Source organism: Pongo pygmaeus, chromosome 5 (genome assembly GCF_028885625.2).
Source record: "Pongo pygmaeus isolate AG05252 chromosome 5, NHGRI_mPonPyg2-v2.0_pri, whole genome shotgun sequence".
Lineage (NCBI taxonomy): Eukaryota > Metazoa > Chordata > Mammalia > Primates > Hominidae > Pongo > Pongo pygmaeus.
In genome coordinates, this window is record NC_072378.2 from 18,414,364 (window position 1) to 18,431,522 (window position 17,159).

The 17,159-nt window shown below is 38.3% G+C and overlaps 1 protein-coding gene across 1 annotated transcript in view; it reads left to right on the plus strand.

Annotated features, from left to right (window-relative positions):
- Nucleotides 1–17,159, plus strand: part of RNF144B (ring finger protein 144B) — a 192,083-nt gene that overhangs the window by 149,571 nt on the left and 25,353 nt on the right. The window contains exons 3-4 of the mRNA XM_063665861.1: nucleotides 1,304–1,408; nucleotides 13,325–13,385. Coding sequence (XP_063521931.1) covers nucleotides 1,304–1,408; nucleotides 13,325–13,385 — 166 coding nt within the window. The remainder of the gene's footprint in view (nucleotides 1–1,303; nucleotides 1,409–13,324; nucleotides 13,386–17,159) is intronic.

A 17,159-nucleotide genomic window follows, 5' to 3' on the forward strand; every position in this document is an offset into this window, starting at 1 on the left:
TACTCCTCAACATTTGAACTTGACTTTTTTTTTGTCATGCATGTAGAAAAGGTTTACCAGTTATGAGCAAATTAGTAGAAGTTGAAGAACCGATTACTTAGAGGTTTATTTCCTGGAACTACTGCCTTCAATTTCTTGTGCGGATGCGTAGAGAGGAATAGGGGGAGGCATTAGAGGTTTCCATAAAGCTATCAGTCCCTCTCCTAACTTTTCAGTCAGACTCACATCTTCACCCACTGTCCAACATCTAGACACAACAGGCAGTGAGCAGACCAACTTTGTTCCTGGTGTTCTCCCTCTTCTCTCTGGGTTTCTTTTTTCTTTTCAGTTTCTTCTCTGGGCTTCTTTTTTTCTATTCAATTTCTTCTCTGGTTTTCTTTTCTCTATTCAATTTCTTCTCTGGGTTTCTTTTTTCTATTCAATTTCTTCTCTGAGTTTCTTTTTTCTATTCAATGTCTTCTCTGGGTTTCTTTTTTCTATTCAATGTCTTCTCTGGGTTTCTTTTTTTCTATTCAATTTCTTCTCTGGGTTTCTTTTTTCTATTCAATTTCTTCTCTGGGTTTCTTTTTTTCTATTCAATTTCTTCTTTCCCCAGGGGACCAGTGCCTTTTTTCCTACTCCAACTGCCTTAACATGGCATCCACCAAGGCCCATATTTTTGAGAAGGTCTCATTGTCTTCGGGATAATGTCTTTGGGACAATGTGTCTCATTGTCTTTGGGACAATGTGTCTCATTGTCTTTGGGAAGCAAGTTATCTTTGCTGTCTCCAGTCAGCAGGAAGTCACCTGACTTTCCCAAATTTGACATTATCTTTTCCAGGTGTGTTTGCTTTTAAGTGTGGTCCTAGAAATGCCACTGCCTTAAGCTTACTTTGATTGTGTGGCTAGCTCAGTGCAAGGGTCACAGCGTTCTGTTCCAGTTTTGGGCAAACTTTGATGGAGAGGACCACTAGGCAAAAATGGAATTAGGAACTCATATATTTTTTTTTTAAAGGAGGGGGCCTTTAGTGTTAGAAAATAGTGTTTTTTCTTTTCCTAATCTATGGTGGCTGAAATGTGTGAGCATAGGGAAATCTGACTTGAATAAACTCTTAAGATGAAGTCATACATAATTAATTGCCTGTCTCTGCATTCTTTCCAAAATGATGGCTCTTAGTATTCACACTTGTGGTAACTTACGTTTCTTGAGTACAAGAGCCTCAGGACAGCCAGCTAAGGAAGAAGACGCAGTGGTGGTTCTGTTATGTAACCTTTCTGCTACTGTAATGGAATGGGTAATTGTCTTTTTTTTCTTAACTTCCAGTGCCTGAAACAATACATGCAGCTGGCAATCCGAGAAGGTTGTGGGTCTCCCATCACTTGCCCTGACATGGTGTGCCTAAACCACGGGACCCTGCAGGAAGCTGAGGTATGAATGGCTGCCATCATCTTCCCCTCTTTCCTATTTACGTTATTTATTAGGATCTTGAGTCCTTACGTATTTCCCTACCAGGGAGTCTAGCAAGAAAATACAGAGGTTAACTTTTTAAAGGAGCACTTTATTGCACCATACCTTTGAATTTTTTATACAAACTGTTAAAGCTGTCATTTATCTCGGTTCTATTTACATGTACCATCTTGAGTGTTGAAGAAGCTATAGAATAGGCAAAAGTACCAGAAATAAAATTTACCAAATGTGAAGTTAGGAGGCTGGTATGATTTGGCTCTGTGCCCCCACCCAAATCTCACCTTGAATTGTAATAATCCCCACGTGTCAAGGGTGGGACCAGGTGGAGATAATTAAATCATGGGGCGGTTCCCCCATGCTGTTCTCGTCATAGTTCTCGTGAGAACTGATGGTTTTATAAGGGGCTTCCCTGCCCTTTGCTCAGCACTGCTCCTTGCTGCGGCCATGTGAAGAAAGACGTGTTTGCTTCCCCCTTCTACCATGATTGTAAGTTTTCTGAGACCTTCCCAGGTCTGCAGACCTGTGAGTCAATTAAATACCCAGTCTTGGGTATTTCTTCATAGCAGTGTGAGAATGGACTTATACAGAGGCTGAATAGTGAATGGTCTTGTAAATTGTAATACCCTAAAGATAAATAGACCATGGATTAGCTGCAGTTATGGAAAATATGAACTATTGTAATTCCACAATGATAACCTGAGTTGAACCATTTCCAAAGAGCAGAGACCTTTCAATTGATCTGTAGCAGGCATCTGAAATGTCTTTTTCTTTTTTTTCATTTTTGAGTTAGTGCTCTCATTTTCTTAAGACACTGATTTAGCTCCTTGTTTGTTCAATCACCGGTTATTGGCTTGCCTTTAAATCTTCAGACTCTGCTCACTTTAAATTAGAATATAATGAACTCTTGTTTATTCTTAGGGTGTTTGTAAGCCTCTGAACGACATCCCAAGAAACAGATGAAATCAGTTGTTCATTTAGCAAACACAGAACACCTGCTTTGCACCAGGCACCACCACCACCCTCCAGTTGTTTTCATTGCCAGTATACTATCTAATCCTCTCAACAGACCTCATGAAATTGGGTGTTGCTTTCAGATAGGGAAACTGAGGCCCAGAAGGTTCAAGTAACTTACCCAAAACTGCATATCTAGAAAGTAGAAGAGATAGGATTCTAATCCATTACTTTCTGACTGCCATAATTACGTGGCTTTGAGTAGAATTAGGTTGGCCAGGTGCTGTGGCTCACACCTGTAATCCTGGCACTTTGGGAGGCCAAGGCAGAAGGATTGCTTGAGTTCAGGAGTTTGAGACCAGCCTGGGCAATATAGCAAGACCCTCATATCTACAAAAATAAAAATTAGAAAATTAGCCAGGCATAGTGGTGCATGCCTATAGTCCCAGCTACTCTGGAGGCTGAGGTGAGAGGATTGCTTGAGCCCTGAAGGTCAAGGCTCCAGTGAGCCTTGATCACATCACTGCACTCCAGCCTGGGCAATAGAGTGAGATTTCATCTCTTAAAAATAAATGGGAGTGGGGGCATAGAACTAGGTAGGTAGATAGAATGTATGATAAAGGACTTAATAATTGGAAGCTTAATTTGTGTGTGTGTGCAGACACACATGTAGGTGTGTGTGTATAGATATATATACTGTACATGCATTGTTTATGAATATATATGCTTTTACATATATATCCTTTGCTTTGTAAGTGAAGCAGTCAGAAAGTTAGTATAGACAGTTTTTAACAATTTGTGTCTGGGCATCCTGTGTTCAATTTATTGATTAGTGGCTGCGTGGTACAAGTGAGATATACACGTTTTTTAGGGAAGTATAAAAGGAATATCTGTTTAGAAGTGATTTAAGAAAATCATGGAATAACTTTTTTGGTGAAAAGGTAATATCGAGTATGTAAACCCTGTGGAGAGATATATTATTGACTTTTGTAGGGTAAAAGGAGCTATAGTGGAGAGAAATTGGACTAGTTACTAAGAATATTGTTGATCTGTGTCACTTCAAAATTGTTTTTAAAATGACACTTGGGTATTTGGGTGTATCTTTCTATGCATGATCCTTCCAGGAAAGACGCTTCCTTTTTGACTTGCTTCTCAGGTGTCTGATGGGTCAGCAAGTCTTAATAAAGACCACAGTGTGTGCCTGGCCCCATTCCAGGCTGGGCTGGAGAGGAGAATAAGAAAGGCCCACTAGTGCTCTTCTTGTGGAGCTTCTGGTCCAGCAGAGAGACAGTCAACTTAGAACGAGTCAGATAATTATAAAAGTGAAATGCAAGAAATGGGGCAGGCAACAGGAGCTGTGTCTGCTATGAAATCTTAGTGAATTCATGCATGTAAAATCTATTAAACATAAATGAAGTGAATAGCTTGGTGAAATTTCAAAAAAGTCCATGACATTTATCAGATTCCTGTATTCTAGACCTGTGCTGACTCATCCAGTAGCCACTAGCCACATGTGGCTACTTAAACCTAGATTGATTTAAATGAAATTAAAAATGTAGTTCAATCATGCTAGTCAGTAATTGCTGCGTGTTCAGCAGTCACATGTGGCTAATGGTTACCAGACTGGACAGTACAGAATAAAATATTTCCATCAGTGCAGAAAGTTCAAATGCATAGTGTTTTAGAATTTTCAGTAAATGGTAGCCACTAGGCACTGACATTTTGAGTATCTAATGTAAGGGGCCAGTGTGCCCAGATAAGTGGATCAGGACGGGCTGTGGCGTCTGCCTTGCAGTTCTCTAGAGCAGAGCTTAAGTAGTCGTCTTATTTTCTTTTTTTCTTGCTTCTTGCTTTCTCTCTCTCTCTCTCTTTTAAGACCTGGTTTTCCTCTGTTGCCCACGCTGGAGTACAGTGGTGCAATCGCAGCTCAACTTCCCAGGCTCAAGCGATCCTCCCACCTCAGCCTCCCAAGTAGCTGGGACTACAGATGTGCACCACCATGCCTGGCTAATTTTTAATTTTTTTTTTTTTTTTTTTTTTTTTTTTTAAGAGACGGGGTCTCTTTATGTTTTCCAGGCTGGGCTCAAGCAATCCTATTGCCTCAGCCTCCCAAACTTCTGGGATTATAGGTGTGAACCACCACATCTGGCTTCATTTTCTTTGAATAGACATTTTGTCTTTGTATTTCCCCCCTCCTTTGTTCTCCTTATCCTTTCCCCACTTTATACCTTCTCTGTCCTTCTGGTTCTCTTTATCCAGTTTTACTATAAAAGCATTTTACTTTTAGGCATTAAAACCAGACAAACCCATAATGAGTCTTAAAAATTACAAAAGGAGGCCAGGTGCGGTGGCTCACACCTGTAATCCCAGCACTTTGGGAGGCCGAGGTGGGCGGATCATGAGGTCAGGAGATCGAGACCATCCGGGCTAACATGGTGAAACCCCGTTTCTACTAAAAAGACAAAAAAATTAGCCAGGCATAGTGGTGGGCGCCTGTAATCCCAGCGGGGCTTACACAGCCTAACCCAGGAGGTGGAGGTTGCAGAGAGCCGAGATTGCACTACTGCACTCCAGCTTGGGCGACAGAGCGAGACTTCATCTCAAAAAAAAAAAAAAAAAAAAAAAAAAGAATTGAATGTTCTCTATCAACTTGCTACTGTCTTTTTCAGTGATAAAAATGTGTGGTAGTGGTGATTGATAATCATTTTGAGTTGAGAATGGAATAGAAGATTATATTGGAGATATGGGTAGCTGCATCAGTTTACATAGGCCTTCTCCTTTCAAAGTAAATACCACACGCATGAATTGGACTGTACCACCTTCATTTCTAACTTGCTTTAGATCAAGATTTTATTGCATACAGTTACAACATGTGGCTTATAATCTATGTATTATTCAGTATACCACAATGGGGTTCATTCACATATGCTTGACTGGGTTCTATCTCAATGACTACTACTTCCTTCTGCCTTTTAAAAAATGCTTAATTACACAGGTAACACATAAATATACTTTGCTTGTTAAAAATAATTCTGATTAAGCCTGGTTCCTTTTGTCTTGCTGCTATTTATATTACAACACGTGATTCTTCATTCTTCTTTGTCTTACCAAATGTATTTGAGTCTAACATCTCTTCATCTTCAAAGGATGGCAGGAATGTAAGCTCTTTCTTCTGAGTGCTTCCTTGTGCAGGTCTAGCTTACAGAATTGGCTGTGCTCCATGTACCTGCCCTCTTGATTTTTCCAAATCGGCTCAGCTGTGATTATGCCTCCTAACTTTTATCTACGAAGAGTAGCCTCCTTAGTGACGCACTTAATGCCCAGTTCAAGTACAATTGAACCTCAGTGTCCATGGGTTCTGCATTTGGGGATTCAACTGCACATGGAAAATACTCAGAAAAATTATTTTTACTGAACATGTACAGACTTTTCCTTGTCATTATTCCCTAAACAATATAGTATAATGATTTACCTAGCATTCGCATTGTATTAGGTATTATAAGTAATCTAAAAATGATTTGAACTATACAGGAGAGAGGATGTGCATAAGTTATATTCTAATACTACCCCATTTTATATCAGAGACTTAAGCATCTGAAGATTTTGGTATCTGTGGGAGGTCCTGGAACCAGTGCCCTTCAGATACTGACGGATGACTCTACTGTTCCCTTGTATAGGAAATGGTAGAAAATGGCAGCTTCCCTTTCAGTGTCATGGAAGCTGGTGAGAGATAGTGACTCAGGAGGACTTGTGGCTAGAGGTGAACACACTAGGAGCCAGGGAAAAGTAAAACTTTCCTCTGTTGCATCATCTGGTACTTTTAGCTTTTGCTCTGCAGAGCTTTTCCAATGTACTTGATCTTGTAATCGTGTCCAACATGAAATTATGAGAGGCAGGACACAGATTGTTTATTCCAATAGCATTACTTCAGGCGAAGCCCTTGCTTGAAGTTAGTACCCTGTTAAAAAAGGTGATGTCTAATTTAAGCAGTTCCCATGTAGTGTTACTGAAGTAGCATCCATCACTTCCTGGGAAAGCCTGAACCATTTGTCTGGCCTGTGCGACTTTTGAGTGGTGAGTGCATATTCCTATTTGAATAGTACCTGCCATTACATGGCCTGAGAGTTTAAACTTCTTCCAATTGCTAGGTGTCAGTGGAGGGCAGGGAAGAGCTTCTCACTCACTCATCTTCTTTCTAAGCCCTTGGAGCACTGAAATGACCAGCCTGCCTTTTACTGCTAGTGCCCCAGTGTGCACCAGAGAAAGGGTGGGTGCAGCTAAATGGAGGCTTCAGAATTTCTGTAAGAAGGGATTTAGGGCAGGGCATTCTGGAGACCTGGGGTGGAGATATGGTGGAGGAGGGATCGAGTACTGGGGAATTTGAAGCTATGTTTGCAAAATAAATATAGTTTTTACTCAGATTGCATATTTATTTGGGTGGCTTTGGGAAAGTTGGCTACAGTGATAGGGAATCCGGTGTTCTTCCCAAATCCTCTGCCTCCACTTGCCATCTCTTAACATTCTTCCTTCCCATTATCATGGTGGGAAGCTAGGGCAAAGGAAGGGTGAGAATGCCCAGGCAAGAGGCCATATTCCTGTTACTGTGGTGTAAGGATCTGAATGGGAAGGGATGAGTGTGTCTGTAATAACCTTTGGCTGCAATACGTGTTGGCTGGAGAAAAGTAAACCTTTGAGATGGTGGGGATGGAGGAATCCACCAAGCCAGAGTTAATAGATATTTTTGAGTTTCCTGGCTGAATTACATTTTAGAAAGTAGTTAAAACTTTGTTTTAAAATGTACTTAAAACTGTATAAGTGGGTAATAAGGTTTCTAAGATAATTCTTTAACTAATGGCACATAGAAAACTAAGCCACAATGGGTTGAATGTGTCACACGAGTGTATGGATGTGTCCCTTTTTACTTATGACTGAGTGGAGGGAGAAAAGACAGGGGATGATATATGCAAAGATGATCTTGGTTAGATAATGTACAGAGACTTCTGTAGCATATGTGAAACAAAGAACAGTGAAAGCTGCTGTCTACAGTGGACTGCGAAGATCAGTGGCCCTGGAATTCCATTTCTTGCCTTCTGCCTCTCAGACAGTGATGCCCACATACGGTTTCCAATCAGGATTTTTTATCTAGTACTCAGGTGAGAGACTTCAGCTTGTTAGTTTCACTCAGGTGAATGGGTGAATGTGCTGTTTTTCTCCTCTGTTAGGAAGAGCAGCTCTCGTTCTCTGGGTTGTGAAAACATTTTTAGTTCCTATGTTAATGTGATTAGACATTGATCCGCAAGGTGAGTGTTATTTCCCCTGCCCTGCATTTTGCAAGTCATAGCATCCCCCAAATTGTCCAAACCTTGACAGGTTGTAATGATCTACTTACTAGTGGTCAATTCCATCTCCAGATGTTCTGATATGTTTTATTATTTGTTCAGCCTGTTTAGTTTTTAAAGCAACTGTAGCAGAAGCATGATTTGAAAGACCAAACCTAAGTAAAGTCTGGGCGCTTTTTCCTTCTGTCTGGGCTTTCCTCACTCTGATGGGTAGGTAGCATTTCTCTAAAGCCTATCCCCAATTTGTTTCATTTTTTTAATTGAGTCTCTCTTTCTTAACTAAAAAGCAATATACATTGTATTTATTAACATTTCTTATGGGAACACACACCACTTTTGGCATAAATACTTTTGTGGTGAGCAGGCTTCACTTTCTGCTTCCCTTTTTTGCTTTTTTTTTTTTCTGAGAGGGGGTAAGGTCAGTGTTATTGTAGATGGTGATGCTTGTTTAAATTTTATGATCGTGGTTAATACTGATTAACAGGTGTGCCTCACTTTTCATTTCTTCTTGGTTGTGGACGTTAGAGAGATTAAATCACAGTTATGTGTAACTGCTACAGCACTCCCGTGTGTAGGTGTGGTCTGGCTTCGCTGGATATGCTCTGCTAGGGATGAAATGGAAAAACAAAGACATTCAGCTGAGTAGTAGGAACTGAGTGTTTTTTTTTTTTTTTTTTTAAGACAGAGTCTTGCTCTGTCGCCCAGGCTGGAGTGCAGTGGTGCGATCTCGGCTCACTGCAAGCTCCGCCTCCCAGGTTCATGCCATTCTGCTGCCTCAGCCTCCTGAGTAGCTGGGACTACAGGCGCCTGCTACCACGCCCAGCTAATTTTTTGTGTTTTTAGTACAGATGGGGTTTCACCTTGTTAGCCAGGATGGTCTCTATCTCCTGACCTCATGATCCACCTGCCTCGGCCTCCCAAAGTGCTGGGATTACAGGCGTGAGCCACCTTGCCTGGCCAGAACTGAGTATTTAATAAGGATCATAAAGTTCATTTTTATCAGAAATGAAACAAAATAGTGATTGTGGACAATTAGTAGCTTTTGTTGTCGTTATTCTGATATTATTGCCCTTATTCTATTAACATGAAAATATTTTATCTTTGAATTAAAGTTTGGGTTTTTTTCTCCCCCCTTTGGAAAGGGTTTCTAGAATGATCATGAGGAGCAAAAGTTGTCTTTTGTGCTTGGATAGGAGAGAGAAATTTCTGTTAAACAATAAATAAATTAGCACAGCTTTCAAAGAAGAAGTAGCAAAAATTAACTTTAAATTAAAGACCGTTAAGTACTTGATCTGAGGGTAGTGGTCCCTTGATAGCTGAGAATATACCTAGAGAGCTTTGCTTTTACTGCTCGAATATGGATTTGGTTAGTAATGAATTAGAAGCCACTGAATAAAATAAATGTCTGCAGTCTATGCTGACTGAAATTTAAAAAATGAATAAATGGAGAAAGGACAGCTTTTTCTTACAGTGGAATTTTAATCGCCAAGTATAAAATGAATGATAGAAAAATCACTAAGCAAATATTACAGTAATAATTATTTTTGGCAAGAATTGTCAGTGGATACAAAAATTAGTGGGCAAAGTTTGATTAGAAACAGGATTTTGCATAGTTTCAGAATATCTCCCTACAAGATAATTGTTAATTCCAAATGATAGAGAAGCTGGCAGATACCACCTTAACCACATTAAAAAGTTAACATACTATGCAGCCATAAAAAATGATGAGTTCATGTCCTTTGTAGGGACATGGATGAAGCTGGAAACCATCATTCTCAGGAAACTATCGCAAGGACAAAAAATCAAACACCACATGTTCTCACTCATAGGTGGGAATTGAACAGTGAGAACACGTGGACACAGGAAGGGGAACATCACACACTGGGGACTGTTGTAGGGTGGGGGGAGCGGGGAGGATAGCATTAGGAGATATACCTAATGCTAAATGACGAGTTAATTGGTGCAGCACACCAACATGGCACATGTATACATATGTAACAAACCTGCACGTTGTGCACATGTACCCTAAAAATAATAATAAATAAACCACCTCAAATCACACACTGGAAAAAAAAAAAAAAACAAGTTAACATCATCAATAATGAGACATGTTGTCCTCATGTAGCTCCTGATGGCCCCAAGGACATGTCTGTGATATTCTTGCCAAAAATTCATAACCTCAGTCTAATCATGAGAAAGCATCAGACAAATCCAAATTAGGGGAACATTGTACAAATAACTGGCCTGGACTCTTCACACTCATCAAAGTCACGAAAGGCAAAGATAAATTGAAGAACTGTCCCAGACTGGAAGGTCAAGGAGATACCACAACTAGGTACAAGTTGGTAACCTGGATTAGATCTTAGACTGAAAAAAAGACCTTAGTGGAACAATTAGTGAGATTTGAATAAGGCCCGAAGATGCTTTAATTCTATGGTATCGAAATATAAATTTCATTATTTCAATACTATGATTATCATTAGGGGAAGTTGGAATGGCATTTAGGAACTAAATTTAGAAAGTGTTACTAGGGGAAGTTGGGGGAATGGCATTTGGTAACTCTCTATACAAGATACCTCTTCATAATCTCTTTTATTCTCTAGGATTGTCAGGTGTAGCAGTCAATTTTACAGTACTTGTGAATATCCTCAAGAAATTGGTTGTAGCCCTTTTACCTGCAGCCTGGTAGCCCTTTTACCTGCAGCCTGATTTAGTCTTCTAATAATCATCCTAACACAAGTATTAATATTTCAGTTTTACAGTTGTAAAAATGGAGGTCTTGAGCAATAGTGACTTAGCTCCAAATGGCAGTGGATCCAGGAATTTAACCTTTTGTATCATTTGTTGTTGTTTGTTTTTTGTACAGCTCTCATCTAAAGTCAAAAGTATAATAGAAATATTTCAGAAAATTAGTTCTAATCTGCAAAATCCAACAGACAAGATCAAGGGGTAGATCTTTTGTAAATCTTATGTTTATTGCTTTCTAAGTAATTTCAGCCCCTTGAGTGTAGCTTCTGTATGTCCTCTCTCATTGTATGCCAGGCTTCCAGACCAAAGCCTTACTCATGGTAAGCTGTCAACAAATATTTAGAAAAAATGTGACTGGGTGCAGCTGGCTCATGTCTGTAATCCCAGCACTTTGGGAAGCCAAGACAGGAAGATCACTGGAAGCTGGGGGTTTGAGACCAGCCTGGGCAACATAGTGAGACCCCATCTCTACAGAAAATTAAGAAATTAGCCAATTATGATCGTCCATGCTTGTAGTCTCAGCTACTTGAGAGGCTGAGGAGGGAGGATTGCTTGAGCCCGGGAGTTTAAGGCTACCATGAGCTATGATTGTACTACTGCACTCCAGCCTGGGTTGACAAATTGAGACCTCATCTCTTAAAAAAAATAATAATACAAAAGATGCAAGTCTAAATGAGGGGAACTGGGGAAGAGAATGGTGCATTCTATGGGTGTCTTCATTCCAAAAGGACCAAATAGAATGAGAAGCAAAGTAATTAACTTCTTGTAATCACAACTTTCAATTAAAAAATTGATTTACCTTAGTAAGTCTTAGTTCCATACAAACCTTTGACTTAAATGAGAAATCCAAAGTAGCATAAAAGACAAAAAAAATTAGAAATCTATGACTTCCCTGTTGGCAGTAGTATGTACTCCAGTGAAATTTATTTTTCTAATTTAAAATTAAACATCCATCTCTACAGCTGTTTACTTTTTACTGCATTAATTTCTGTCATTTTTCACATTAACATTTCATCTGTATCTAAAACATCTTCTGTGTGCCTTGTCTTCTATAAACTGTATTTGACTTTTATATAAATTGCTTATCATTGAAAAAAAATCAGAATTTTTAGGGGTTGACTTTGAAGGATTTAAAAGGAGGTCATCAGTCCACAAACTATTTTAGATGAGGGTGAGTGGGGTACAAGACTGTCTTCTAGAATCAAAGAGGGTGGGTAGTTAAAAAAAGATTCATAGAATATTATTGAGGTATCTTGGGCCCAGATGGTATCACCCCGCAAGTCGTGTTGGTCCAGAAGTTGACGTAGCATTTGTTTGTCCTCCACCCATGATGAATTAGCGACAAAGTCAGGAACTGAACTCTGGTTCCTAAATGCCTCCTATCACTTCATTTGCTTGTACCTTCTGTCTCCAATTCTGAATTTTATTTGAGACACCTTTGTCTTTCAGGAAAGATGTCTGGATAGCATTATAACAGATGAATAAAGCTGACTTTCAGTGTAATAAAAGTCCAACCACACTGTTGAAAGAACTATGGTAAAATACATATAACACGATATTGGGCATATTTTTTTTGTAAAGATTGCTAAGGAGCTTTAAGGTACCAGATGAAAATGCAACATTTTTTCCCCAACTGGAGAAAGAAAATTTGGATAAAAATGTTTTTATAATAAAGTTATGTTTTACCACACTTTATTTGGAATGAGGAAGACCAAACTTGTTTTGTGGTCCTTTATACATTTTAGCTAACTTAGATTCATTTGCGAAATAAACAACTTGAGATTATTTATAAGGGAAAGGATTAGATTTTGAATGCATTATAAAAGGTATAATATTTGTTAAATACAATTTTAGCTGCATCATTTTCTTACTCCAGTTTTCTCAAAGTAGATGTCCTTTCCTTAGTTGCAAGAACATCAGTGTAGGTGTGTTTTGTGCCAAAAATAGGTGATAGTTTAGAGTTGGAATTGTCAGGGCTAAAACTCTGTCCTGTATCAACTTACTGGATGTCTGAAAGGCTAATATCAAATCCTTTGATTTTCTCATATATAAATCTTTAAGTTATGTCAATGTGTTTACATTTGACATCAATGGAATTAAAATGTTTAGAATGCTGGTTTAAGAGCAGTTAGCTTTTCCTGCATCTGCCTTTAAAAATGACTGATTTCAAATGTGATTCAGTTACGTATGAATCGTTGTTTACTAGTAAACCTTTGGTTTATGTTGCCATCTGAAATGGAAATAGGAGTCTAGTTGCAAGAAATATTTTAGGCATTTCTTTTCTACCAGGGTCTGGGATGTCAATGTCCCATAACCGAGGGCTCCAGGAAGTGACTCCTGTCAGAAGAAATGATTTTTATGTTGTTTAAAAGGTACTCTTTCCTAGGTGACAAATGACATTTGCATAATTCCTAAGATGCTGTCTACCTGACTTTAGTTTTTCAGGATTCCAAAGCTAGAACTATAATTTCAAAAAATTCTTAATTGAAGATATAGAGAAAGGAAGCATCTTTAATATATGAATATGAATAATTTTAGAAGTCCCTGTAATGAAATTTTGTTGTCTGGTCTTGTAGCCACTGACTGAAGGATAGAAGGTGATCAATGAGTTTTGTAACTGCTCCCTTGAACAGTGATTCTCAGCTATGGTGGTGGAGTGGGGATGACTTGAAAATTGTTGCATGTGTTTTACTACATGAACAGTGTGGAGAAAAAGAGGTTTGCAAACAATTGGTGCAGAGAAAGTATAATAAGCAAAGCCAGAAAGAGAAATCAAAAGGCTGGTAACTCAGGGCCCTATGATGACTGAAGTCTCAACCTTTTATGTCTCTGGTTTCAGATTGCCTGTTTGGTACCTGTGGACCAGTTTCAGCTTTATCAGAGGTTAAAATTTGAAAGAGGTATGAACTCTTCTTTTTTTCGTGATGATGAATGTGGTTTTACATGTGTCATTTTTACACTAACCCGCATGGAAGATAAAGGCAGCTGTGGGCTGTCAACAAAGCCTCAAGGGTACTCTAAAAGGAGAATACTGTAATTGCAACATAAAATTTCAAGCCTCTCAGCTACCACGAGAAAAAAATGCAGACTAGCAGGAAACAGAACTTTCCTTATGTTGTTTGTTTTGTATTTTTAATATGGCTCATGTAAGAAAGGTTTTGCAAAATTTAGATGGCTTTATAATCACAATAATAAAAAAAAAAGTGACCCTCAAAATGGGTTTTACCACTAATTTTCTATTCTTGAAGATCACTTCGAAACATTACCAGCCCAAACATTTTTACTGCTCCTCAGAATACTCAACACCTGTTTTTTTGATACTACTTTTGTAATCATGGTAATAACAGAGTGTGGATATGTATCATTCTTGTGCAATTTACAATGTATTGGACTGATTTTCTTTCTGACTTTGGGCTTAGGGTAACTTATATAGCTTTTCTATTTAGCTATAAGAATTATATTTTTACTTCATTTGGCTTTTGACAGGTCTTTTTTAGGAGACCTTTCCCTCTTGTCATACCCTAATCTATTTTTGAGGTAAATGGACTATTTCTTAGTATCTCAGAAGTAGGAAAAAAATTGTTTCTCCCAGAACTTATTGGACTGGTATAGTCTCATTGAGTATATTAAACTTGAATCTAGCATGAACATAAAGTTTTCTGATTGCTAACTTTTAAATATGGATTCATAAAGTCTAGAGGTGAGGGTGGGGGGAAAATGAATATTTATTTGCCATGTGCCAATAAATTTGGTCAGTACAATTATCTTTATCTCATTTAATTTTTACCACTACCCTGAAAAATAATTCTTACAGGAAAAAAGGAAAAAACATACAGAGCATGAAGAGGGGTAGAGTAGGAATGCTTGTTGGGGATACATAGGTTGTTAATAGCAACCTTAGATCTAGATCTGGCTTGGTGTTATAGGAGAAGAACACTGACTTTGTTTTTGTGGGTTTTTTGTTTGTTTGTTTGTTTTTTAAATCTAGCAGCCAAAACCAGATTCATCTCATGGGTGGATTACTTAACTCATAAGGCTGATATATTAAGCTAAATTTACCAAAAAAAAAAAAAAAAATCTTGGACTAGGTTATTTGAATTCCAAATGGTGGGTACGTTTTTGCTGTATATCCAGATGTGAAGTAGGAAATAGTTTATAATGTTGAACATGGAATCAGAACCAGGGAGTCAGAAGGATTTTTGGTTTAATGGATGATGACATAATCTGATGCTTCTGTCCTGTGATAAGTTAATGATGGAGGTAGTTAATATTGACCCTTTCTAATCCATCCACATGGGCTGATTAAATTGAGCATTAGAACACCAGATGTGATAGCTAAAGATAAGAGCATCAACCATCTGCCCTGCCATTTTCTCACTTTATCCCAATATCCTCCACTATAAAAATCAATTATAATTAGAACATGGACATTCCCAGTATTCATCCTGCGGATGCCTAGCTGGTAGCAAGTACCATGATTTGAGGACTTTTACCTGGAGAAAGCCTAAAGAGTTAGGTTGGATTTTCAGGCTGCTGCTTAAATGGTGAGATGTGACCTATCAACCACATCAGTCCTACTCAGTCACTGGGGCTCAGTCTATTTATAGTATTCTCATGCCTCCATCAGCACTTCTTCTCTCCCATGACTGCCTGTTACTTCCCTGGCTAACTTCACTGCCCCATATGTCAGCAACAGGCCTTATTCCTAATTGTTTACATTTTAGGTAACATATCTGTTAGCTCAAATGTCTTTTTGTAATTAGAATGTTCTAATATTACCAGGAATTACATCTTTCTGTGGGTTGTTTCTCACTGATGAATCTAAAGTTTTGGTTTATTTTGAAATGGTAGCTAAGAGCCTGAGTGCAGTTGCAGGCTCCACCACTGGTAAGCTGTGTGACCATGGCAAGGTCCTTAATATTTCTGCATCTCAACTTCCTCATCTGTGAAATGGGGATAACAAGCGTCTCTGTACCACAGGGTTGTGATGAGGATTATGTGAATTAATACTTGTAAATACTTCCTGTGAGTGCTTCCTGTGTCTCAGTGTTCAACATTTTAGCAGTTGGCAATAAAAATAACTTAAAAGTAGCACCTTTAAATTAAATTATTCTCAATGTTCTTCTCCTATACACTTTTTTCCCAATGAGGTAATCATACCGTTCTTCAGGAAATATCATCATACCGAAATACATATTATTGATTGTCTTGTTGTCAGTGGGATTAGAACACTTGAAGTTAATTGGCAACATTCATCTTTATGTGGGACAAGGTAGATGTGGAAAATCATTGGCCAAGATTTCCGCTCTTTCCCCAGATAGTGGTTGGCTTTTTGAGTTTTCAAGTAGTATTCAAACCTACTTGTGACTGGCTTATTCTTTCATTAGACGTGATAATATATTCAGTCTGGCTACAATTAAGTTGGGCAGGCCTCTGAGCCAGTCTGTCTTTTTTAGGTGGTGATGCATATTTCTACTTTGCTCTGTTACAAATTGATCAAATAGTTTTATTCATACATGGAATTTATTTTTTTCTCACAAGTTCTGGGCAGTTGCCCCACTGTGGATCCCATGCATTAATAATTCATGTTGTTATTTTATAGATGAAGAAACTGAAAACAGGACAGATTGAGACTTGCCTAGGACCACATAGACTGTGGCTAACCTTCCTTGTCTATACAAATGTTAAAATTCTATACTTTTCTTTTTGTTATTAAGCATATACTTAACATAAAAGTTGCCATTTAAACCATTTTTAGATGTGCAATTCAGTGACATTAATTACATTCATACAGTTGTGCAGCCATCACCACTGCTTCTAAAGCTCTTTCATGATCCCAAATTCTGTAGCCATTAACCAATAAGTCCTTATTCCTCCTCCCTGAAACCCCTAGTAACCTCTAATCCACTTTCTCTTACTTGCCTAGCCTAGATATTTCATGAGTGGAATCATACAATATCTGTCCTTTTGTGTTTGTCTTATTTTACTTAATATATGTTTTTCAAAGTTCCATTCCTGTAGTAGCGTGTATAAGAATTTCATTTTTTAAAGCTGAATAATCTATTGTATGTTTTTAATGTCATTTTGTTTATTCATCTGTTAATGGACATTTCAGTTGTTTCCACCTTTTGGCTACTGTAAGTAATGCTGCTATGAACACTGGGGTATAATCTGAGTTTCTGCTTTCAATACTTTTGGGTAAAGTAACTAGAATTGGGATTACGGGATCATATGGTAATTTTACATTTAGCTTTTGAGGAACTGCCAAATTGTAAAACCCTATAATTTAAATATAAATTTAATAGACATCTTACTGTCATAAAGTATTGCAGTGTATTAAATTTAGTGACCTTTTGATTTAACCTCCTCATTTTATGAAAAACATAACAGGCCCAGAGACAATTTCCTCTTAGGTGATTTTGTTTTTGTTTTGTTTATTTATTTATTTTTTTTGAGATGGAGTCTCATTCTGTTGCCCAGGCTGGATTGCAGTGGCATGAACTCTGCTCACTGCAACCTCTGCCTCCTGGGTTCAAGCGATTCTCCTGCCTCAGCCTCCCGAGTAGATGGGATTACAGGTGCCTGCCACCTCACTTGGCTAATTTCATATTTTAGTAGAGATGGGGTTTCACCATGTTGGTCAGGCTGGTCTCGAAGTCCTAACTTCAAGTGAT